This window comes from Lepidochelys olivacea (genome assembly GCF_965140295.1).
Source record: "Lepidochelys olivacea isolate rLepOli2 genome assembly, chromosome: 3".
In the NCBI taxonomy this organism is placed as follows: Eukaryota; Metazoa; Chordata; order Testudines; family Cheloniidae; genus Lepidochelys; species Lepidochelys olivacea.
The window spans coordinates 202,133,695-202,158,548 of record NC_140413.1 but is presented as its reverse complement, the minus strand read 5'-3'; the positions used below and the strand labels follow the sequence as shown (position 1 = coordinate 202,158,548).

At 44.7% G+C, this 24,854-nt stretch overlaps 2 protein-coding genes across 6 annotated transcripts in view; one reads left to right on the top strand and one right to left on the bottom strand.

Moving 5' to 3' along the window:
* The first annotated feature begins 295 nt into the window (after positions 1-295).
* LAMP5 (lysosomal associated membrane protein family member 5) lies at positions 296-16,809 on the top strand. Of its 2 annotated transcripts, none has more exons than XM_084623404.1 (6): positions 296-665; positions 1,014-1,186; positions 1,853-1,984; positions 2,308-2,413; positions 5,305-5,451; positions 15,839-16,809. In XM_084623404.1, the coding sequence occupies exons 1-6, from the start codon at positions 605-607 to the stop codon at positions 16,015-16,017; spliced, it is 798 nt and encodes a 265-aa protein (XP_084479530.1). In that variant the 5' UTR covers positions 296-604; the 3' UTR covers positions 16,018-16,809. The 2 variants fall into 2 exon arrangements, with proteins under 2 accessions (XP_084479530.1, XP_084479529.1); XM_084623403.1 differs by having other exon boundaries at positions 300-665; positions 5,263-5,451.
* A 4,711-nt stretch (positions 16,810-21,520) lies between these two features.
* PAK5 (p21 (RAC1) activated kinase 5) overlaps positions 21,521-24,854 on the bottom strand; it is a 179,069-nt gene continuing 175,735 nt past the window's right edge. For all 4 annotated transcript variants that reach the window (XM_084622726.1, XM_084622727.1, XM_084622729.1 and 1 more), the window contains one exon: positions 21,521-24,187. In XM_084622726.1, the coding sequence (XP_084478852.1) occupies positions 24,032-24,187 (156 nt within the window). In that variant the 3' untranslated portion in view covers positions 21,521-24,031. The remainder of the gene's footprint in view (positions 24,188-24,854) is intronic.

Here is a 24,854-nt window from a genome sequence, read left to right as displayed (position 1 = left end):
GGGGGGGCAATGACTGGCGGAGCCTATGCATAAACAACCCCCTACACCGCCAGAGGCCTTGACTTGCGGTCGGCGCCGTTGCAGCGAGCGAGGGGCGGCAGGGGCACCGCAGCGCCTCGACACCCCGTTTGAGAGAGCAGCAGCCCGGCTCCAGGACTTGCCGGAGCAGTTGCTTGTCTAGGGCAGAAGCAGGATCCTTCGCAGGCTGCAGCTTCTCCCCAGAGCCCCGGGGGTTTCTTTGAACACCAAGAGCCCCCCCCCCCGCCTCCCCGGCAGATGCTCCTACGCGTGCCATTAAGTTTCCCGAGCAGACGAAGCGTTTGGATCCATTTGCAGGGCTGCTGGCACGAGCAGGTCCAGTAGCAAGCTCAGAACTAGCCTCTGCTTTTGTGCTCCAGCGGGGGTACCTTGGACAGCTCCCCCCCCGGCAATCCTCCACCCCCCCTTCTCCTTCCTCCTCCTCCTCCTCCTCCTCCCCCAGCTCCCTGCCAAGCTGCGAGCTCGGTGCATCTCGCAGCCTGACCGTGCAGCGCCAGAGCCGGGAGCTCTTTGCCCGCGCAGCCCCGACAGCAGTTCCCGGCCCCAGCGCCCGGCGGAGAGAAGCATGGATGTGAGGCTCGGAGCTGGTCGCCTTCTGCGCGTCCCGGGCCTGCTGTGCCTTCTCCGTGAGTAGCGCCCGGGCCGGCTGGGGCGAGAGGCGGCGGCTGGGTGCAGCGCTCGATCGGCGGTGGGGAGCTGCGAGCATCCTTGGGCGGCTGTCGTGGCGCTCAGCCACGGGGCTGCGTTACAGGCGGGCGCCTGGCCCAGAGAAGCGCTTACAATAAAGCCCATTACTTTCATGCTAAGGGCTTCAGGGGGGCTTGGGGGGTGGGTACTTGGCTGCAGAAGAGCAGGGCAAAGGTGTCACTTTTTCTTTGCCCCCCCCCCCGGTCCCCCTCCCAGGCAAGCTCCGAAGCAGAGGGAGCCGCTCGCAAGAGGCGGGCGTCTCCACACGTATCTGTTTTGTTCCGCAGATGCCATGGCTCGAATCGGGGCCGAGCAAGAAGTGGAGAACCTCTCCGGGCTTTCCACCAGTCCCGAAAAGGATATTTTCGTGGTGCGGGACAACGGGACGACGTGTCTGATGGCAGAATTTGCAGCCAAATTGATGGTCCCTTACGATGTGTCGGCCAGCAATTATGTCGACGTAAGACGTGCTTTCAGCTCGGGGATTTGGGTCCCCCCGCAGGGTCCCGCTTTCAGCTCGCAGGGCTGATCTTTCACACGGCGATGCACGTGTCTTCGCTCCGCATCGCGCCCCAAAGGCAAGCCCCTCATGCCCCAGGCTCAAAATGAAGATCTCAGCCCCCGCCCTCTACTTACTCCGCTGCCTACGAGCAAGGGAATACAAAAGCGTGGGTCTGGTGGGCCAACTATTTTATCTTTAGGGAGACAGATCCTGATGCCAATTGAAAACCCCTCTCTGGTGTCCATGCGCTTGCCCGCAGAAACAGTCGCGGCACGATGAAGAATAGGGAAAACCAGCTGCATTTGGCGCTTTTGGACAGCGCAAGTTGTCAATGCCGTGAAATAGCGTCAGGAAACAAGCCGGTTCCCTATAGGCAAATGTATCTGCATTACGGCATGTTCCCCTTTTTGTTCCTACCCTTAAGGGCATGTCTTTTCCTTGGCTGGGGGCGGGGAGGAAGGACCACCTTGTTTCTGCTGTTGTCTTATATCGGAGCCGGTGTAAACGATCCCCTTCTGCTGTCCCGAATCATTCACAGTTGGGACTGGGGGGGGGGGGGGAATCGGGCCTTCTTCTTGTGTTGGTTTTGGTTTTGAACGTGTGTTGTGTTGTTTGTGCATTTAGCTGATAACCGAGGACGCCGATATTCCGCTTTCCCGAGGAGCAGAAGTGAGAGGAAACTGCGGCGCGACCGAATCGGAACTCCAAATATCTTGGCTAGGCACAGTGTACACCCTCCAACTGCATTTTATAAAGGTGCGTGGCTGTGCGATTGCGGTGCGCCCGAGGGGCCTGCTTTTTGTTTTCCTTGTTGACTAAAACCCAAAGGCAGCGAAACCAGCCCGAAAGTCTTAAATTCGGCGTCCTTGTAGCGGGTGACAGGGAAACCCACAGGGCGTGAAATCCTGCTCTCGGTGTGTGGTCAGTGAGATGCGATCGTGGTAAAAAACGAGCCACACGCATCATCAAAACGACCCGAGCTGTACATTTTAATGCCCGGGAAGTTCATTGACTGAAATGGCCACACACTATATATATATATATATACACACACACACATATATATATTTGATTGGCAGGAAGGCCACAACACATCCAAAAGGCAGGAGGCGGTCTGGAAAATGAACAAGATCCAGTTTGTCTATGATTCTTCGGAGCGAACCTACTTCAAAGATGCTGTCAATCGTAAGTGCTGGCTGGAAAAGGGCCTTTACCCAGGCCAAAGGGCTGCTTTTCCCTTGACCGTTGGTGTAGATGAAAATAAAAAAGCAAACGGAACCAGTCGCTGTGTGCCCGGGAGTAAAGCGGAAGGAGGCCGGGGTGTATGATGAAATCAAGAGGCGTGTTTATTGCAATCCAATTTAATTAGAAATGCAATGTTTGTCTACTGAAAATACAGCTAAATAGTCCATTCGTCCCAGCGTATGGGCCAGGCCTATGAAATGCAACTTTTCACCCACGCCTAGAGCATGAACAGATAAGGAAGGAACATAGGAACAAACTAATTTCCCCCCTAACTGGTACACTGACCTCCCCCCCGGTTTTATTTTATTTTTTTAATTTTGGGGGGGGGGGGCGGGGCAATTTGCTCGCAGTCACCAGGTGTTCTCCATGCCGTGGTGAGAAAACCGTGTTTCCCCCAGTCTGCTTGCTAGGCAAAGCTGGAGCGCAATGTTACTGCATTTGGGAGGGAAATTCAGCGGGTTTTCTAACCAAGCCGGTATCCAGCTGCTGGAAAACCCTCCCCAGTCTTTATTCCCCCTCCGCATCCGCTGTTGCAGACTATAGCTAAAGGCAGGTCGACACTTAAAACGCTGCATGCAGGAGAATAGGGAAATGCCTGTATTTTCAGTCCCTGGAGCCCACCTCCCACATTCTGCTCAGTTTCTTCCTCTACGACTGATCAGTGCGGCTGGCTGTTGCTGTACCAGATCCTGTTCCCATGCAGATCAATGGGTGTTTTGCAATTGACTTCAATAGGAACAGGATTCAGGTCCTATGTGCGGCTAATTTGAGGGAAACTACCTTTGGACGGAATCACATCAATGGTAAGAAGGGTTGGACGTTTACCTATTGTTTTCTTTTCTGATGTTGGGTCAGAGGGGCTTGCACTGGTGCTACTGGTTTTACATACACACACACTGTCTTCCCACCTTCTGTTTCATTCCTCAGTCTTTCCTCCTTCACTCATCTGAGTTTTTCTTTTGATACTTTCCCTCCTGCCACCCCTTTTCCTTACTGTACATGAATGATAGGCATCTCGGTGGGATGGTATTAGGGGGAACTTGCAGCACTGGAATGGGTTACCTAGGGAGGTGGTGGAATCTTCTTCCTTTGAGGTTTTTTAAGGCCCGGCTTGACAAAGCCCTGGCTGGGATGATTTAGTTGGGGATTGGTCCTGCTTTGAGCAGGGGGTTGGACGAGATGACCTCCTGAGGTCCCTTCCAACCCTGATATTCTATGATTCACCATTTCCTTGATAAATTGAAAGATCCTTTTCTGTCCTAATAATTCCCGCTACCTCTGAATATTTCAGAAACTATTTGGCTCCAATTAGATATCATATTTATAATTCTTACCCACCCTCAGTTCGTTTCTCTTCCAAGCACAAAACCCCGGGGAAATACATTCTACATGTTCAGTTACATTTAAAAATAATTCTCTAATATGGGGACATCCGCAACTTCATTCACATCGCTCAGAGAAATCTTGAAAAAAACAACTTGCAACACATTTCTCCTGTAAGGGAGCGCATATGGTTTTTGTGTATTTATAAACACGCGTGTAAGCTATACAAAATATACCATTTTTGTTTTGCAGATAATCACATAAAACTTCTCATCCTGTAAGGCTCTAATCTGGCAGAGACTGGTGGCTCCATTACTCTCATACAGGATTAGGGCCTTATTTTTTACAATGGTTGCAAGCCCTTAATTCTTGGTGTTGATAAAATGGCTGGTATATTAAATGTGGAATAACCTCACGCTTGCCATTTTGTCAGTGGGAATGCCAGCTTCACTTGGGGGGAAAAAACAGCCCATTTACCCACTTCTACAAAGAACGTAGTCTATTGAGTTTGAAAACTGGTGCATTTTAATGGAAAAATAAAGTTCACACCAAAAAGGTTTGCATAACTTAATGCACCTCCCATAATTGAGACTATACCATAATGTACAACCTTGATTTCTGAGTCGTTTTTCATCTTGCAGTGAATATTTTGCATGGCTCTAATGCACAGCCACACACACATTAACCCTCACACACTGAGCAAATATGAAGCCCAATTTCTCTATTATGTGAAGTCTAATGATGAACACAAGGGCTGCAGATGATCAGAAAGGCAGAAGTTATTCATCATTCCATACAGCTGATCATCCACAGTCTTTGTATGTAGAAATATGTTTGACATAATGAGAAAATTCTGCCTTATTTCCACTTGACCAATGATCTTCTTCTTTTTTATTTCCAAGAAACACAGTAAGAGCTCGGTTGAGTCCTGAACTGAGTGTCTCAAGCTGTGTATTTCTTTGGCACCCCAATACAGAGGCTAAGTGTAACCGCAGTCCTTGCTGTTGTCTGCATGCTGGGAATATGGGGCCTGAGCCAAAGCCCATTGAAATCTCTCATGTGCCTGAATGGACTTTGGATCAAGCTCTCTATGAGGCCAGCACTGCTGGCATCACTACACTGATTGAGAAAGGTGGAGCAATGTCTCCACTTTACACTGGGGATAGAGGGACGTATATGTTCCAGCCGCCTAACGCTTGGTGCAGTGGCCGTACTCTGCTCACTGGAGAGTTCCCACAATGCTGCCTGGAGCTCCCACTGGATGGCTCTGCCCCACTTCCCAGTGGAGTTCTGTGTTGCTTAGAAGGCACAATCCAGCCCCAAGGATAGCTATCGATTTATGAAAGCACATGCCCACCTCCCCGCAATCCAGGCACATCTCCACAGGCTTAGCTTTTTTAGCAACACTGGCAACTGCCAGATTTTGGGATCTAACTGTTCCACTGCTGTTTATGTGGTCTCGACAGCTGGGAAGCACACAGCCAACTCCCACCACCTTTCTGCCTTAGTCACCCCAGCTGGGAAATCCTACGAATGCCAAGCTCAGCAGACCATTTCCCTCATCACCAGCGACCACCAGAGAACCGTAACTCTCGTGCTGTCAGAAGTCCGCATTCAACCCTTTGACATCAGTGCTGACTTTGTCTTCAGCGAAGGTAGGAATGTGTGGCAAAATCATTCTGGGCCCAATCTCCGGCCTAGCCCTGCATCTCTTGCACACCCCAAACTCCCAGTGACTTCAATGGGAGTTTTGAGTGTGCAAGCTATATAGGATCAGGCTTTTATTGGGACATTCAGCATGATCCCTGCCTCCAAACTCCCCCTGGGAATTAGGCGCTGAAGCACTTTGGAAAATCCCAGCAGGTGCCTATCTGCATCGCTAGGAGCCTAAATTCCTTTACCGACCTGGCCCGTGGTCCCTAGGCTGTCTGTCTTTTGTGGGGCAAGTGACAACTGGTTGTGGTTTGTCAAAGTGATCAAGGTGCTTTTTGCACGTGCACTAATTCTGTAATGCACCATCCAAATAGTCAGCCCTCATTCTATTGATCTGCATAACATTGCAGAGGGAAGTTGGCAGGCGGCTCTGGGCCTTTCTAATGATTAGTGCAGGTGGACACAGGAGGCAGCGATCCAAAGGCTTCTTTCAGCACTATGGTCTGAAACTGACCGTTGGTGGGGGAGGTCGAGCTGAGGCGCTGCACTGAGACTGGGTTATGGGGAGAGGCGGGTTGGGTAGAGGAGAGGCGGGTTGGGTAGAGGAGAGGCAGCAGTCACAGCAGCAGGAGGGATGAAGGGCAGGGAGATACAGGCTGCCACCTTTCCCTGTCAAGCTGTTGTTGGGTCTCAGTGCTCCATAGATTTTGTTGCGTTCTCAGAAGATGGGGTTGCCCCCCACTGGTTGGGGGCTGTTGATGAATTGGTCTGTGGTCCAGAGAACTGCATTTGTTGCATGGCGTACTGTGAATACAGCAGGGATCTGGAAGAGGAAAATGGTTTTGTGGTCATGGCACCAGACTGGGTCTTTGGGGATGTGGGGTCAATCCTCAGTTCTGCTACAGATTTCCTATGTGACCTCAGGCAAGTCCCTCGTTCTCCCTGTGTCTCAGTCCCCCTTCTGTAAAATCACATTAATAACACTTCCCAAGCTCACAGGGGTCTGGTGAGGATAAAATCCATTAATATTTCTGAGGCTGACAGAATCTGTGCTATACTAAAGCCACTAAAGAAAGAAAGAGGGAGAAGTCCTTATTCAATGCAGCGTTTGGAGGGTGTGGAGCAAATGAGACATGGAGCCTCCCACTGAACAATGCAGATAAAAAGAAATATTGAACAGTTGCCTTTGACACCAAGTACAGTCCATCTTGTGCACTGAATGAGGCAGGAAACCTTGTACTGTGGCTTTTATTTATTAACATATTTATTGCTGCAAGTATGTTTGTACCTGAAATGCTTATTTTGCCACTCAGTATATTAATACTTAAAGGGTAAAATCCTGGCCCCATTGAAGTCAATGGGAGTTTTGCCATTGATGTCAATGCAGCCAGGATTTCATCCAAGATATTTCTATGGGGCTTGATCCTGTTGTCCTATAACTCAGGCAAATTCTGCTCTGTTATCTGGTGTTCCTCTGGAGTCATGCCACTGACTAATTGAATTAGAGCTACTTCAGTTTTATACAACGTTAAATAAAGGTTTAGTTTGGCCCAACGGTCATTTTGCCTGAGTTAGTATTTTAGGATCAATCCCCTGCAAATTCCAGCTTTACCGGATGAATTAACTCGATCATTATTACTGAAGCAAGGTGAAGTAAATAATACATGGAGTAGCCAGATCTGTTACTGATTAACTTATGATGAGGAAAGGGCGGCATTACTTGTCAAACAGAACATTTAAAATATTGAATGGTGTAATTCTACCTGTGGGAAATAGCTCCCGGTGTAGTAACACAAACACTTACTGCAAAGCACAGCGCTTATTACCACAAGTACGATTCCCCGAAATTACATAGCAAACAGACATGGTTACAGGCACTGACTCAGCCGGAGGGAGGGCTGGCTGCATGACTGCTAGTGAAGACGGGAGTGAATTATATAAGTCTTCTCTGTAGGGGCAAATAAATCCTCTATACCATGCCACACCACCATGTATTCTGATAGCCCACATACTTCACAGGAAAAAATATTATAGACATTTCAGAGAGGTTTTTTGACACTTTTCAGATGCTATTTTTTTGTATCCCTCCACTGGCAAATCTAGGCTTCCTAGTGTGATGGGTACAACAGTACAGGCCTGGGGGGGTGGGGGGAAATGAAAACTAAAATATGCAAATTCTCATTAAAATTACCCAGGCTAGCTTTTCTGTCTGTACATAATATCCAAGTTGTAAAGTCTTCTGTCTTGTAGCATAACAGCCCAGCAACCAGCACTTTATACCGTTCACAAAAGGCCTTTCCTGATTTTCTAATGGCACAAAGCTTCTTTTTGAACCATAATGGGCTTTTGGACATCATCATGCGAACGTGTCGCTTGTCCAGGACTCGACACCACCCAGGCTAGGTCTAGAGACACTGTGATTGCATGTGGGAATTCTATCTTTTGAGGAAAAGACGTAATATTTATTTGGCAAGCTTGTGGGTTTTTTTTGAATGGTGGCTGTTTGAATTAGTATCAAGGGAAAGTAAATAGCAGGCACCGTACAGATGAGGTGGTCAGAGATGCCTAACAGATGTAAGTTATCACATAGCCCCACAATTTAACAAATGAGTCTGCCATTTTTCATGTGCGTATCATTACTAAATATGTGGGACGTCTGTGTATAGGGCATATATGTAAATATAAATTGTGCATTATTATTGATTCAGCTTGGGATCTCCCACTAGTCTTAAATTACAGTAATTAGCCTGCTCCTTTGAAGCTCATTAATTTTACATTTGGTAAAATTTCTATTAATTATGAACAAGCTACATAATACTTTAAAATATACTAGAATTGAGAAAGAGATCTGCTAAATCTGAAGAGACTTTTATCTGGAGGAGGACTGGTGCCCTTTTAAAACAGAGATGTGGGTATGAATTAAATAGTGAGAACTCTTGTCCTTACCATTTACAAATTGGCTTATGGAACTGTCCCATAGAATTTTGCAGAGAATTGTAGCTTTTGTTAATGGTTAACCAACCCAATAGAATGTCTATTACACGTATAGTACATATTTGTCTTTAAGCCCTTTCCCCCGCCCCTTACAAAAATTCATTGCTTTATTTCCTTCCTATACCCAACGCTAGCGCTGGTTGAATGCTTTTTGTTTGAAACTTTTTTGTGACAAAAATGGGCTGTTTTGAAAACGGATTTTTCTTTTAAGTTTTCAGTTGGAAAAAAAAGGAAGGGGGGAGGAAACCCGAAACGAACCTTTCGCCAACAAACCAAAAAATGTTCAGTGTTTTTTGTCTTTTTACGGAAATAAAAATTGTCCATTTTTTGGGGTGGGGGGACGATGAAGAATATACGTATCCTTTTCAACCAGTTCTGTATTTGCGACATGGCCCACTACTATCCTAGCCCTAGTATAACCGTGCTGTTTTAACAATACTGGTATAGTTAAAGTGGAACATCCTCCTAGTACGGACACAGTTATACCGGTATAAAGGTACTTATACTGTACAGCTTATTCCCATAAAGGAAGGGGACACCAAAAAACAGTAACCTTATTAAAAAGACATGTCTCCACACAGCATTAAGGAGGTGGCAACTGGGGTGGAATTGGGACCTGCAGGCTGTGAATTAGAGGCACCATGGAGGTACCTACCTCGGGCCAGATTTTTCAAAGGTGTTCAGTTCTTTTCAAAATCTAGCCACTTATGAGCATTGAACATTTCTGCAAATCTGGCCCATCATGGCAAATCCAAAGTCAACAGGAATCTTTCCAGCAACTTTGACTATGGCCCCATATTTTGCTGGTTCTGGCCTATGGGTAGGGGAACTGTTTTCTAATTTTTATCTCATTTATGTCTGTTCTAATATAGAAGACTGAACGAGAAAACGAGCACTTTAGCCATTAACCAGAACAACATAGGTACTCACGGGGGGGGGGGGCCCCTACTATCAACTTATACAGGGCATAGTTGTAGGCCTGATTCTGAACTCTCTTATATTGGGTGTGTGTCAGGAATTACTCAGCAGAGTTATACCAGAGTAAACAGCATAAATGAGAAGACAATCAGCCCGGGTGTTTTTATCCTTCTCTTGAGTATAGAATAAGCACTCACCACAGAAGCCAAGGCATCACACAATAAATATTTTGTGCTTCCTCTGACAATATGATGTGCCTCAGGAATAAATGGCCATGCATAAATAACTCATATCAACTTGTGTAGAATGTATATTTTAAGGTACAGGTCTATAAATGACACCACATCTGACTAGCCTGCCTCCCAAACTATAAACGTCAGTGCTCACCGTTGAGCTTTTTTTGGGGTGGGAGGGGGAGAGGGGGTTGTATTCCAGACACTCTTTTGTTTGCTGAGCAACTGGCTTAAAAAAAACTGACAAGAAGGAGAAGTTGTTGTTTCTTGCTTACGAAAGGGCTCTATCCTGCAAGGTGCTGGGATTACTCATGTGCTTAAAAGTTAAGCATGTGCTTTTGTGCTTTATTGGGCTGGGGCCAAAATTTCCCTGCTATTGTTGGAAAGGCAATGGGGGGGCATATTTTCCCCTCAATGAGCACTTGTAACGTCACTCATGGGAATTATTTGACTCATAATTGCGCACTGTAATGGTACGGTCACAGGGAGTTACCACAGTGCATCATGGGCTGTGTAGCCAGCTGGGGAGTAGGGCACATAGGTGAGCATATGGGCATGAGGGACCCAGAACTACAGCTCCCATGAGACACCACAGAGGAGTAGGCAAACTAAGAAGTTAATCTTGATATGAATTGAAATTTTCAATTTTGATTTTCCTGATTTTTCTGCAGAAAACGTTGATTTCAACGAAAGCCTCTTTTCTGATGGGAAAGTGTTTCAGCTGAAATTTTTTGATTGGTCCACTCTTAAATTGTGGTCCAACGCTGGGGCAGGGTCTGGGGAGTTAGGAGTGTTGGGTTCTATTGCTGGGTCCTCCACTGCTCTGCTCATTTTGACCAAGTCCCTTCACCTCTGCATCATGCCTTGTTTCGTCCACCTGAAAGAGGAGAGTCATAGCACTTTCCTACCCCAGAGAGGTGTTGTGAGTCTCAGTGCTCGTAAAGTGCTTTGCTCTCCTTAGACAAAAGGTGCTATATAAATGCAAAGTATTATGATTATTTATTCTGTGGGCAATCAGGGCCCATAGCATTTTAATTCTCCTGGCAAACACGTGCTTGCGTAAAACTCACCTGTCTTTCGTTACATGCGGTCACGTGGCCACATCGTGACTCTGGAATAGGCTCCCAGGGGAGGCTGTTGAATCCCTGTCCTCAGAGGTTTTTAAGAACAGCTTAGACCAGTGGTCTGCAACCTTGGCACACGGCCCATTAGGGTAATCTGCTGGCGGGCCGCGAGACATTTTGTTTACATTGATCGTCCGCAGGAACGGCTCCTCGCAGTGGCACATTTTGTCATTTCCGGCCAATGGGAGCTGTGGGAAGCGGTGGCCATCATGTACCTGCGGCCCGTACTGCTTCCCACAGCTCCCATTGGCCGGAAATGGTGAACCACGGCGATTGGGAGCTGCGGGGGGCTGTGCCTGTGGACAGTCAACGTAAAGAAAATGTCTCACGGCCCACCAGCGGATTACCCTGACGGGCTGCGTGCCGAAGGTTGCTGACCCCTGGGTTAAACAAACATCTGCCAAGGATGGTCTAGGGTTATTTTGTCCTGCCTCAGAGCAAGGGGCTCAACTAGATGACCTCTCGTGGTCCCTTCCAGCTCTCCATGGCTATGATTCTGTGACTCTCTCTGAGTCCACTGATCAGCCAAGACCTCAGTGGCCCACTCTGAAATGGTGAATAGAAGGGTCAGTCAAGGAGAGGAACAAGCTGAAAATGTTGCCTCTGCAGGATAGGGAGACAGTCTTGCTAATGACCCTACAAACCCACCCCTATGGAACTCCCTACCCACCCCTATGGAACTCCCTCCCCACCCCACTCCATTCACCCAGCAGGTGGAAGTGACAGAAGGGCAAGATCCCTGGAGGGCCAGACAAAGAATTTGGGAAGTAATTTGCATCAGTTTCTCTCTCTCTCCCCTAACCATCCTGTTTCCACCTACACACCAAAGAACTCCACAGCACCTATCCAGACAGCAGACTTTGACCTTTTCCACCCATCCTCACTCTTGGGCCTGGGGGCCATCTTGAGCAGTTAGTCCCAGTGTGCATCCAGTCTGCGTGGCCTTATGGAACATCCACACCCCATAACACCTATCATGTAACCCCCTGTGATCTATAGACTTACTCACAAAACACACCCAGGGGAGATGACTTCCCAATCCTTTTTGACTAAACTAACCAGACATTCTTCCACCACTGTCCCTTCTTAGAGGTTGAAGGTGATGCCTCCCCAGGACAGTCGACAGGAAGTTCCACAACCGACAATCTGAGACTCAAGGGAGCTAATTAAAATATTATTTTTAAAATAAGAATAGAGAAGATCAGATTAAAGCAAAAGCAAATATAGTGTGATGCTTTGCAAAGCTCACCGGGCATGATCCAATGCCACTGAAGTCAATGAGATCTTTCTATTGACTTCCGTGGGTTTTGGCCTGGGGATCTAAATAGATTTGCTTTGGGTTGAGTTAGAGTGAATTAACATTAATTAATAAATAATAATATTATTTGCTCTTATAAAGCACTTTTCATCCATAGATCCCTGAGGAATTTACAAAGCAACCCCATTGGCCAGGCAGCCTATCAGTTGCTCACCTCCTTTTCCCAAGCAGCTCCCTCAGTCAATAGTCTGTGACTACTGAGAACATTACAGACTTTGAATCAGCTGATTGGCTGGGTTTAGAGAGATGAGAATCATATAGTTCTTAGCATTCCCATATCATTAATTCTGCTCCTTATTAAATATGAAAAAAATTAAATTAAAAACTTCATAATTTAGCCCAAAGGCTGTAAACTAAAATAATTTTTTTAAAGAGATCAATTTCCTTTCGCCCATTAGACTTATGCAAACATTGCAAGAAATACATATTTCCTGTTACAATTGTGACTTTTTTCTGATTAAAATAATAGTTGGCATCTGAGATGTGCAACTTGGCTTTAAACAGTTCTCCTTGCAGAGGGCATGCTTTGTTTAGTTTGGAAAACATGAATTTATAAAAAAGGGAGTTAAGATGTTTGACATGGTGGCATTGAGCAGGTGAGGTGGAAAATGTGGTGACGTTGTAAGGTGTGATGTTAAAGATCAGTGTGGTGTGCATGTCCAGCAACCAGTGACTTGCTCAGTACTGGGACAAGGGCATTAAGATTTTGGCAGTGAAGTCAGGCGGTCCAGTGAGCTGAACAGGTCTGATGCAGGGAACTTACAAGCTTTGCTGTTGAAGCCAGCAGAGCCTGTAAAGTAACTGTTAGTGATGCACACAGCAGCTGATTCCCATGGGATTTAGGCACCTCAAAAATCTTCGAGGATTTGAGCCTAACTTCCTTGAATGTGATTCAAGGGCACAGTGCAGCTTCTGTGGCTGGCTTTTACTCAGAAGAATGGCTGCAGCTCCTCTGCACGGCTTGCATAGATCATTAGGGCCACTGGGTCTATGTAATTCTGGCTTTTGTGTCCCTTACTTTAGTGCCCATCCACACTCAATTCTGCTCTCCACGCTAGCCTTTGCAGGTTCACCACCATGGAATGCCTTTGTGCCCATATGCCTGTGGGTTGGAAACAACAGTCCAATGGGATTCTGACGGTCATTAGATGGAAGGGGCGTTTTTAATCAAACACTGGCATCAATTTTTGAATCCTGAATAATAACCAGTCGCCACTTCCTCCCTCTTTTTTTTTAAACTGCACTGCAGCAATTGTGGCCACGTCTATAACGGAGTACTGGTGATTAATCACTGTTCTGGCAAAAACAGTGCAGGAACTGAATTGAAAAGGAGATGGCTAAAATACTTTCCACGTCAATGTTTTTTCTTACCTTCTTTGTTTTTGTTTTAAAAAAAAGCTTAATAATAGAATTCTTTCCCAAGATAGATTAGCCCCTTTCTCCACGGCCAGCTGCTTTTTGTACCCAGAGTTTTGAACGGTTGCTTTATGAGCCTCAGTAGCTCAAAGGAGTGGTATTAGAACCAGGAGTGTGTCAGCAATAAGGGGCAGATCCTCAGCTGGTATAAGTTGTCAGAATTCCATTCGAGCAACGTCCCTGCTGTAACTGCCTGGCTTTGTGTATGGGTGAGTGATTATGCTCTTCTGTGGCTGGCATACATAGAGGATAAAGAAAAAGAACAAGGAGTCTTTGTGGCACCTTAGAGACGAACACATTTATTTGAGAATAAGCTTTAGTGGGCTAAAACCCCCTTCATCAGATGCATACAGTGGAAAATACAGTAGGAAGATTATATATATATACACACACACAGAGACCATGAAAATATGGGGGTTGCCATACTCTCTACTATAATGAGAGCAATCAGTTAAGGTGAGCTATTAGAATTATCATCAGGAGAAAAAAAAACTTTTGTAGTGATAATCAGGTTGGCCCATTTCCAACAGTTGACAAGAAGCTGTGAGTAGCAGCAGGGGGAAAAAGTAAGCGTGGGGAAATAGTTTTACTTTGTGTAATGACACACCCACTCCAATTCAAGCCTAATTTAATGGTGTCCAGTTTGCAAATTCATTCCAATTGAGCAGTTTCTTGTTGGAGTCTGTTTTTGAAGTTTTTTTGTTGTAGTATTGTGACTTTTAGGTCTGTAATCGAGTGACCAGGGAGATTGAAGCGTTCTCCAAGTGTTTTTTCACTCTCCTTTAGTTTTAGTGGTAGAAGTCTGTGTTCCGGAGTCAGGTAACCAGGGTGCCATGCCTGGCCATCTTTAATAATAGGGGGGGACTAGTATTTAGGTTGTCTAAAACTTTCCATTAAGATTCACACAACCTTTATTTGAGAAGCTCCTACACCTCCGTTGTTTGCAGTAGGCATTTGAAGTTTGGCAGGGAGAAAGCCCTGGGGCCAGAGAAGTGCCTCTTCTTTCCCACCTGAAAATCTCAAAGACAGGCTTTTGAAAATTTCAATTTTTTCTTCTGTCATTTGCACTGTCAGCAAAATTTTGGCAGCACCCTTTCAGCCTCTTGAGTGCTGTCCATCTTGTTCAGTGAATAAGGCATGGGTGCTATGGGAAAAATACGATGTGATCATCTTACTAAAGACTGTACCATAATGCATACGCACCAGGGCATCAAATTAAGATTGTATACACCAACTAGATTCTGGCATTTCCTAACTTTTGAGTGCTTGACTGTGCTGTCTAAATAACATTTTTTGTATGTAATGGTTATATATTGCAGTTGTACCTAGAGGTCCCTGCCCCATTGTACTAAGCACTGTGCAAATGAAGAGCTTGCAAACGGTGCAAATGCAATTTATCTAGTAATTGTGGCTGCTGCCTGTAGTGCAAGGGGTCACTTGCGTTAATGCACATCTCCACCCTGATCCTGCAGAGTGCTTATCCAGTGTGTCTTTACTCCCACATTCCATCGCACTGAAATCAATGGGACCACTCTGGGTAAGATCTTCAGCTGGTGTAAATCAGCAGAGCTCTATTGACGTTTACACCAGCTGAGGAGCTGGCTCAAAGGCTGAACTACCAGCTTTCACCTTCAGGATAGTCCCTGCAGGACAAGACGCAGGCACGGTGATAAGTCAGTGTGGGGCAGCCTGCATTGCGGCTTCTCACGCTCTCCCTGGTATGTAGATAAAGGACTTCAAAATCCAGGGCTGTTAATCTGGAAATCAAAGTGTGCCCCACTGTTCAGCTGTAACTACGGTGCTAATACTCCTACACTGGGCCAGATTATAGAAGGGGAGGGATGACTAGGCCATAACTCGGCTTCACTATCGGATCCTGAAGTGAACTCACAGGGCTTGGCGGTCAGGAAGAAACAAACCAACCTTTTTAAATGTGCAAACCGAACAAAGGTGATTTGGAGTCAAGAGACAACGAGGTCCGTCCCCCCCGGCGTAAACAGTGACATTTTTACAATCACTTTTCAGCAAAGGAAGGCACTTAAAGAATAAAAAAGGCAATTAAAATAGACCCAGGTGCTGTGGGAATAGTAATAATAATTAATAAATAGACATGACTAGTTGAAAGTTCAGCATGTGTTTAAGTGCTGTCCTGAACCAGGGCCTAAAGTGGTCAATGATATTTTAATTTGCTTGAAAACAGTTGAGCCACCAAAAAACTAATCATTTTTCCTTGGTTTCATTGCTACTGAACATAATTTTATTCTGTATAGATGACTTCAGTGTAGGCATTATTCAGTTAGCTGTATTTCACTGGTGAAGCTCATTTTGCACTACAGGACAAGTTACTATTTAAAGCATTTCATCATCTCTCTCTCTCTAATTGCAGAACATAAGTGTCCAGTGGATGAGAGGGAACAGTTAGAAGAAACCCTGCCTCTAATTTTGGGTCTGATATTGGGGTTGATGATTGTGATAACCGTCTGCATTTACCATATCCACCACAAACTGACAGCCAGCCAGGTGCAAATTCCTCGAGACAGATCTCAGTACAAACACATGGGATAGGTGGCAGGATTAATCCAAACTGAGTACTTATCAGGTAGGCAAAGCAAAAGCACTTTTCTTCTGTAGGTGAGGACACACACACGATATATCTACAGTATAATGGCCAAATGGAGATGAAAACACTCTTCAAAATCAAAGCTTCAAGCTGAGGGCAAAATTCTCTTCTCATATTCAAACCCCAATATTTTACTCTCCATGCATACGCAGCACTCCCCTTCCATACATGTATGGAGAGCAGGGTATTGGAGTGAAGATTCAATACTCAGAGTTTTGCTCTAAGCATTAATTTAGTGTATTCATTATTAAGAGACATGTCCTGCATTCCTAACACACTAGAAATCCCCCTGAAAGTCAACGAAAGGAATCTAGGAGTGGCCACAAAGTAGACATTTTATTCTGAAAAATCCAGGCCAGACCTTCAGCTGGTGTAAATCGGTGTATTTCCAGGGAAGTCAAAGTCAGCTGATTTCAATCAGCTGAGGAACTGGCCTCGCATTTAAGGTTGAGAGAGGAAAGCTTGTTTTTGCTTCTGAGTTACACTTACAAAACTGTTGATGCACAAAATGTAGAGCACCACGCTACTGCAAGTCAACCAAGGAATGCTTCTGGCTGGGCATCTTGCACGTATTGTGATTGTCTTTGAAACGTTACATTGCTACCTGCAACTGACAATTTCAAAACAAAACAAAAATGTCACCCTTACTATGCAGATCATTTCAGGTGTTACCCAATGTAACAGAAAATATGAAATATATCCGCTAATGTAAAACATTTTTAAAATCAATTAAAATATACCCATGTATAAAATTTGATTTGCCTTTTTATTGTGAAATGACCTAAAGTTGTCTATAAGCAGTGGTCATTTATAAGACTGAATGTAGATGTACATGAAGAGCATGTAAAATGATACAAAGGTGGATTTAATTTATGTTGGCAGTATCTTTGGTGCAAATGGTACCAAGAAGGTGCAATAATGGCTAGCTGTACTGTAGTTTGTATGTTACAATGTGACCTAAAAAATTCATACATCCTCTCAGCCATTTGCTTGTTTGCACATATTATGAAACGTGAGGTATTTCACTACCGTCCTTGGCCCTGTTCCCATTAAAGTCACTGGAAAGATGCCCATTTTTAGTGCGATTTCAGTAGTTATTGAATCAAGATGTACTTTTCTCTTCTTATATTACCTGATTTAAAGAGGGACACCTACAGACCATTTCCCTGAACTGCCTGTACTATATATGTTATGAGCCAAGAAAAATATTAATTCAAATCCTGAAACTACTGGAGAACATATTCATATTTTTTTATAATAAAAGAATACGTTTAGGGCCCAGTTCTCAGACAGAGGCCAGGATGGGCAGGGATGGTGTCCCTAGCCTCTGTTTGCCAGAAGCTGGGAGTGGGCGACAGGGGATGGATCACTTGAGGATTACCTGTTCTGTTCATTCCCTCTGGGGCACCTGGCATTGGCCACTGTCAGAAGACAGGACACTGGGGTAGATGGATCTTGGGTCTGATCCAGTATGGCCATTCTTATGTTCTTATGCCTCTTTATAGCTCCCTGGAAGTATAAAGGGGACTTAAAGAGGTGTAAATTACGTTTATAAAATACATGCATGTTAAGGAGAATCAAGCCCTTATTTATGTATATTAAGGACTAGATTCTACCACTCATACATTGACTACACTTTATTTCTTCCACAGCTTCACTGACATGAATGAGGCTAGTCATGAAGTAAGGTGCTGCTCAATGGAAGGGTGGCAGATTCTGGCCCTTTTCGAAGTGATCCCAGTTTGATAGCCTGGGATTCACCCACAAAATAACACAGGGCCTGATTTTCCACTGCCTTCCACATTGTGTATGCACTCAGTGACACCACTGCAAAATCCGAATAATAGGAGCCTTTTCCGTCCACTTTCAGCGGACTTACACGAGGTGCAGGGCAATGGGGAATCAGGCTCGCTACATTGACAGGAACAGGCAAGTCTAAAACTAAAACCAACCCACTTGCTCTCCCTGCGGGCAAAATCCTGAGACGAGGGACAGACCTTGCACTGTGCGTCAAAAAAGCCAAGCTCTCTAGGATTAGCTGAGGAAGTGATTTACAGACTTGAGGGTACCCCACTGAAAGCTCCCTGTCCCACAAGACCTACACAACTCAATCTACGGATTCTAGCTTGAATGCCCCAGCTAACCTAAATGGCTGTGATGCACCAAAGGCTTGTGGCAAGGCAATCTCATACATAGCTTGGAACCAAGCCTTTTAAGGTTCTAAAGAGGAAGCCAGCACCTTGCAAATAAGAAGTCAGTGTTGGTGTGGGTTAATATGCACCTAATATTACATAACAGGTGGGCAGCCACATTCGGATGCTATAACTGGTGCAGAACAATCTTGTCCACTAATCTCAGTCAGGCACTGGGAAAGGAAAGAGCTCACATGGTCTAGTTCTGATGAAGCAGATGCCATCCACCTTCATCACAGCTGAAATCAAGTCCCTGTGTCTCTGAGCAACCTTGCAGGTATTTAGAGCAGATGAGAGTGAAATGTTGCACTCCATGCAAGAGATCACTTGAAGCAGACAAGCAACTGCCCAAAAGTGTGCTTTTTGGATCTCTTGAAAAGAAAAGCTAGACCCACTCAAGAGCATCCCCTACCCCAAAGGTTTCATTCCACAGTAGTGTGCTAAAGATGATCATAGTGAATAGCTGAACTGCAATGCTGTCCAGTCAGTGTCATTAATGTTAGTCATACTCAGGTCTTATTTTCCCTCGTGTCTGCAGGAAGAGAAGTTGCAGCTCTTACTGTACTTACAGCTTTGGTCTTTGGCTTTCAAACTTCAAGTGTAGGGGTTCTGTGTTTGTGCCACCATCATGAGAGGCAGGATCGGACTTAGAATCACGGAAGCTGGTTGTTGATGTAGCCTCTAAGTCATCAGAATTCTCCCTGGGAAGTTCGAGCAGTGCAGCTGTGTATGCCACTGACTGAGAGGAGAAAGATGAAGAGCTGAGACGCTGTGTATACGTAGACTGGGAAAGACCCCTTTTTTAAATCAGACTCCAGCCTGGCCTGAAAGCCCCTGCTAGCTCTAGGAGGTGGAAGCACTGAAGGGGATGATTTCACCTACCCTTTTCTCCCTGGTGCTGAGCTGCTCGCCCTGTTTTCGGTGCTTTTCTCCGCATGTCTCCTCTGCCTTTTCCTTCCTTTCTGTTGTCACTCTTCCAGCCAGGGATGGGCGTAAAGCTGCAAACATCTGCTCAGTAATTTTACATCCAAGTTTGAAAAGAAACCTGGCAGATGCCAAACAAGCCCCTGAGCTGTCATTTGTCTTTTTTTTACAGTCCATTTCAGCAGTGATGGCTTCAGGCACCCCGGGGCGATAGGGGCAGATGACGCACGAGGAGCCCCCTGCCAGAGCTCCAACAGAAAAGCACCATTCTGGCTGTGCCTTTGCTTTCTATTCCAATCATGCTTCTATGCAGTACGTCCCCCCCAGAAGCAGCAGCTGAGGGATGAAACTGACTTCAATCATGCTTCCACACTGCAGCCAGGGCTGAGACACACCTGCACGGGTATAGCGCTGGAGCCAAGCACCTTGCTCCACCTTGTGCTGCCATGTTCTGGTCTTCTCTCTCCTCTCGGCTAATCCTAGTGCTGGGAATGGAGGTGAGGGAAGGAAAGGAGGAAAGAGACAGAAGAGAAAAGGGAGGGAAATAGAGAAGGAAAGTGTGGTGTGTGTGTGTGGGGGGGAGATGAGGACAAGAATGGAGACAATAGCTAAAGCAAGAGAGTGACCAGAGGGAAGGAAGAAGAGGAGAAGCACTAACCAATGAAATCATTGCCTCTGCGGGCTCCCTTGCTCCCCTGGTGGGTTATGAATCTCTGAAGCCAATAGGCGCAATTCATACCTGTGGTGAGATCCTATTAGGAATGAGGGAAGCCAGGACGGATCGCTCCTACAAAGGGATGTAACTGTAGGGCTGGGATAAGGCTCTAGCAAGAAATCGACATAGTAGACATTTATTGGTGCCTGGCCCACTCTCCTGCGGGACCATTAAAAGCAGTGGGCCAGATTCTGCTCTCATTCACACTCTTATTAATCTACCTCCGTCTTTCAAGGACAATGATGTCCCTTCAGATTTCTGCTGGTGTCGCTGAGAGCAGTATCGGACAGCCTTGCTAATCAAAAGGCTGATTCTCTTTTGTAGCAAGCTCATTTTATGCTGCTGATCCTGAACTATGAAAGGAGGGGACATCCAGTCCATAAATCCCTTTGGACACACTTGACCGGACTGCACACAAGAATCCTCCCTGCTTGTACAGCCAAGCAAGGGCTAGTCACAACTGCAGGCTGATGTGTTTGTATGTGTATAGTGTCCCAGTGTGTATGGCTGGGAGATGTGAGGAAGAGGCAGGGCTCAGCCTCATATTACAGACAGGCTCAGTCCCTCTCTGAGGTCTCCCTGTGCCTCCTCCAACGTTAGGCTGCACCTGAATGGCACAAATCTATCCCTTTCTGCTACAGTCCACCCTTATTTCATCCTTTGTGACTCAGTAATATCAATTATATTGGCACACCTATGGGAATAGAATTTATGTGCTAGCTAATATGCTCTCTGCCAGCTCTGCATCAACATCATCATGATGTCTCCAATCATCCTCTCTCTGACCTAAAAAGTGATCCAACAGGTACTATAAAGTTCCTAGGGTTCTCTCCAGCTCCATCCGCTAGCCACTCTGGAAAGGAAGCAAGCTTCCTTCACTCACGTTTTTGCTATCCTATTGATATCCTCCTTTGAATCAGTTACAGGACTCGTGCATTCTTACACCTTGGGCCACCTCTGATGTGGTTGCTACGGGCCCGTGCTGAGCTTACCATCCATTAGTATGTATCTAACTGTAATGCCAGTCCGTCGTCTTGGCTCTTCTATTCGTGACATGCTTAGCTCATTTCTACTTAACTGCAATCCTTGACATATTGTTCACCTTGGGTTTCAGTCTCAGCCATTTGTTTCTTCCATGTGCTTGGAGTGCTAAGGACATGCTCTTTCATATTTTGCAGTCAACTTTATACTTCATCATTTCTGCGCTTCACTATATGTAATAGTTAGCAATACACACCTCTGAAATTGTATTGTTTAAGCTTGATTTTTTCAGTCTTCCAAAGGTTCTCAGTCTAGCATTTATTCTTTCAACCTGATATTCCGATAAAAATTAATGCTGAAATTTACTGACCTTGGTATTAACATTTTTGTCTTTGTATTTTGTTTTCTTTTTTTCTATTATTCCTTCAGAACAACTCAGACCATCAGAACCCAATACAGACTCTGCACACACTCTCTCTTTAATCCTTCATCATTGTCTGCCTTGCTAGTTGCTCAGGTTGAAAGAAAATGGACAAGTCCGTTTATATATTTTTTTATTCAAGTGCCCCTTTATACTGATAGCTCTCCAAAAAGAACCACTCTCTCTTGCAAAGAAAATGTTGCTCAGCTTTTTGAACTCAGGGAAACACAGAAGAGGCAGGGAAAACACAAAAAAATGCAGACATTTAAGTTTTTATTTGCATGTGGATTTTTTTCCACCAATAGCTGGAGCTCACAAAACCTTTTCAGCTGACAATAACTTTTAGTAAACTCGATGAATACCGTTTAAAAATATCTAGTGATTAGAAAATTACACAAAATTCTCCACTTGTACCGTTTAAAATGTGCTGAATCTCAAAACCATTATTTTATTCAAAGATGATTAAAAGTTTGATTTTTGTGGCTAATATAATGGTTCTAATTGTATGTTATTGTCTTTATTGATGTAACATTTTTCCTGAGTTGTCAAGACCACAGAATATGAGCGTTTTCTCTTTTTGTAGACTTAATTTCATAGTTTCTTATACACAAAGATTCTGTGGGCGAGATTCAGGCAAAACTCCCATTGCAAATGGTGAGGGGGGGGCAGTAAACATGGCGGCATAGTTATAATCGTCACCCTCATGGTTTGTAAGAAATGCTGGGAATCAAACAACCAGAGCTTTCCAGTCAAGGAAGGCTATTATTGGCTAGCAGTTGCTTGGTGACACCAGGGGTGTAGCATGTTCTCTTCAGACCCAGTCCAGCAATCTGAGCCAGCCTTTTCGGAGACCCTTTTCACCTTAATAAAGAGTGCAGATCTAGGCCCTGTGAGCTCCATTCTTTGAGCTGTCGAGTGTCCTCAGTTCCCACTGACTTCAAATAGAATTAATAGAGCTCAGGACCACACACAGGACTGGGTATATTTTGCAAAGTTAAATTATTCAAACTTAATGTTAAGATAAGAAAGAAACAGGTCATAAGCTATGCAAATTGTAGAGGATTTACTAAACATTTAGCATTCTTGCTTGGTTTTGTTTCTCTTGTTTGCTCTAACTTTTGCATGGTATAAAATGAAGGCTCTGCTTTGCCATTAGCCAAATCTCTTTCTGAGAAGAAAACTCAGAAAGTCCAGCTCAACAGCATGCCAGTGCTGTGTGTTTTGTTTATATTTTACGACAATAAATAATGAACAACTTATTCACAACAAAATTCATAATAAGAAAGAAACTAGTCAGAGTGTTTTCACAAACCTGGGTTATTGATGCTCATCGTCGTATTGCAAAGTGAGGTCAGTAAGAAAAAAACGATTTGGAAAAGACACAGCTTTTGTAGTATGCATACTTAAAATGAGCTAATCATTCATAAATAAAATTTATTTATAATTGAAATAATCATGACACACTTCTAAAAAGGTTAACGGCAAATCTACTTAGGCTTACAATTACCGTGCAAGTTCATCCAACAAGCAACACAAAATGTATGGTAGTAGTCAACTGTTCTGTCAACATTCAAAAAGGTCTACACAGCAGCACAACTTCTGTACGGGACACACATCAGAACATTATCACAACAGTCTGTTTGAAATTTGGAAAATACCTGCTTGGTAACTCGACCTCTAGAGTCAATCCGGACTTCTGACACTTGATATAAATAATGGGGATTATTTTGTGACAATGAGGTCAGTACAGACTAAATGACAAGTCTGCCCTATTGCTAATAGATGATCCTTTCTCACTAACCATCTCTTGAACAAATGTACGTGAGTTTGGTGTGCTAAGATGCATGGCTCTGAAAACAATGATCTGAAACAAACCCTCATAATTTATAACATTCAACTTATTTCTAATGTGTGACTGTAATTATCTCATCAGCTCTAGTGATTCCAGAAATGTTCAAATCTTTAAAACTATAATTTCAGTGGTGTGATGGGAAAAGCAAAATTTTTATCAGTACTGCCTGCACCCATCTCTGTGTCTGTTATTGAAATTCCTGGAAAATCTGCCAACATTTTAAGTTCCTGAAGGTTTGTTTTTTTTTCCTTCGGTCTTCAAAAGGGATAAAAAAGTAGGAAAGGTTTTGTTCAAACTCTTGCTAAGTTACTCATTACTTCAACTAGCATGATGGGTACATAACATCAAAGTACTGTAAATTATCAAAAAAGTACTATACAGAAAATTACAAATTCATTTCAAAATACATTACACTGCTATGACTGAGATAAAAAGTGCTTTTTTGCCAGAAAAGTGTTCTTCTGAAATAGAAGTGTCATATCGTTTACTTTTTCCAATAAAATTCTGGTGGTTTATCCTGGTTGTGCTATAATCTATTATCTTTCGCCCCCCTCCCCCACAACCACCTGTGTAATTGAGTCTGTCTGCTTTGATAGCTGAAAGAGGACTACCTGTGGAAAACGTGCTCCATGCGACAGTGCTAGAAGCCAGCAGATGACTATTTGATTTAGTGGCAAAGGAAAGTCGCAAGTCCTTCATACCCCAGGAGAGCACCTCATTATTTTCTACACTGCTATTATTTCCATAGAGCTGTTCTGACGCTGATGAATCTCTGTAGCGCTGCACTTCCCCATGGTTTCCACGCAAGCGCTGGATCCCTTGGCAAGTCTTTCTCCAACTTTTGTACACGCCTCCGCCTGAACATTTGCTGAATTCAGCGGTGCCTGTATTGCCTCATGAGTGGCACAATGCAAGATGGAGGGCCTGCCAGTTTCAAAAACGGATGTCTTAATAGTTCTTGTGCTGTTGCTCTCTGGGAGGGCTCCCTCACCAACATCAGATCTAAGAAACCGCGGAGCACGGAGGAAACCTGCAACATCACATTGACGTTATGAAAAGCAGACAAAGTAGGTAACTTGCCATGACTGGCTTTTCAAACTAGCTCTGCTGGAAAGTCAATTAAAATACAGGTTAAGAGCATGCAGAATTGCGACAATTAGTACATATATAGGGCTGACAGGGCACTTTTCTTCCCTATATGAGTACATGAAGAAGTCATGTGGCGTGAGTGGGGAAAGAGACCAGAACGTGGCACTTAACATGACTTGGTATAAAACGAATTAGCACAGCAGTAAGCCTGGTCAGTTTTTCTTATTACTGAGGGCTAAATTCTGACTCTATCAGGCCATGCAGAGGAGTAGGACTCCCCTTCACAGGCCACTTGGATTTTGAGTTTGGATGTGGAGAAATACACAGGGTTGCTCACCCACTTACTCTATCCCCAGAGTTGGTGGGTGGGCAGAAGTGGGGAACGAATGGAGCTTTGATTCCAGCCCATTCCCCTCCCAATTCAGTGGCCCGAGTAACTAAGCCAGCACAGGATGGAGTGGGTAGTAATCTACTCTTGGTACAGCCCCACAGAATACTACTATACCCAGTTTATGTACCACCCAATGCTCAGGGATGTGCCTGAAGTCACAATCTAGGCCTTAGTTTACACCATCCTCATTTGGTCATGGATTTGGTTCACCTTAATA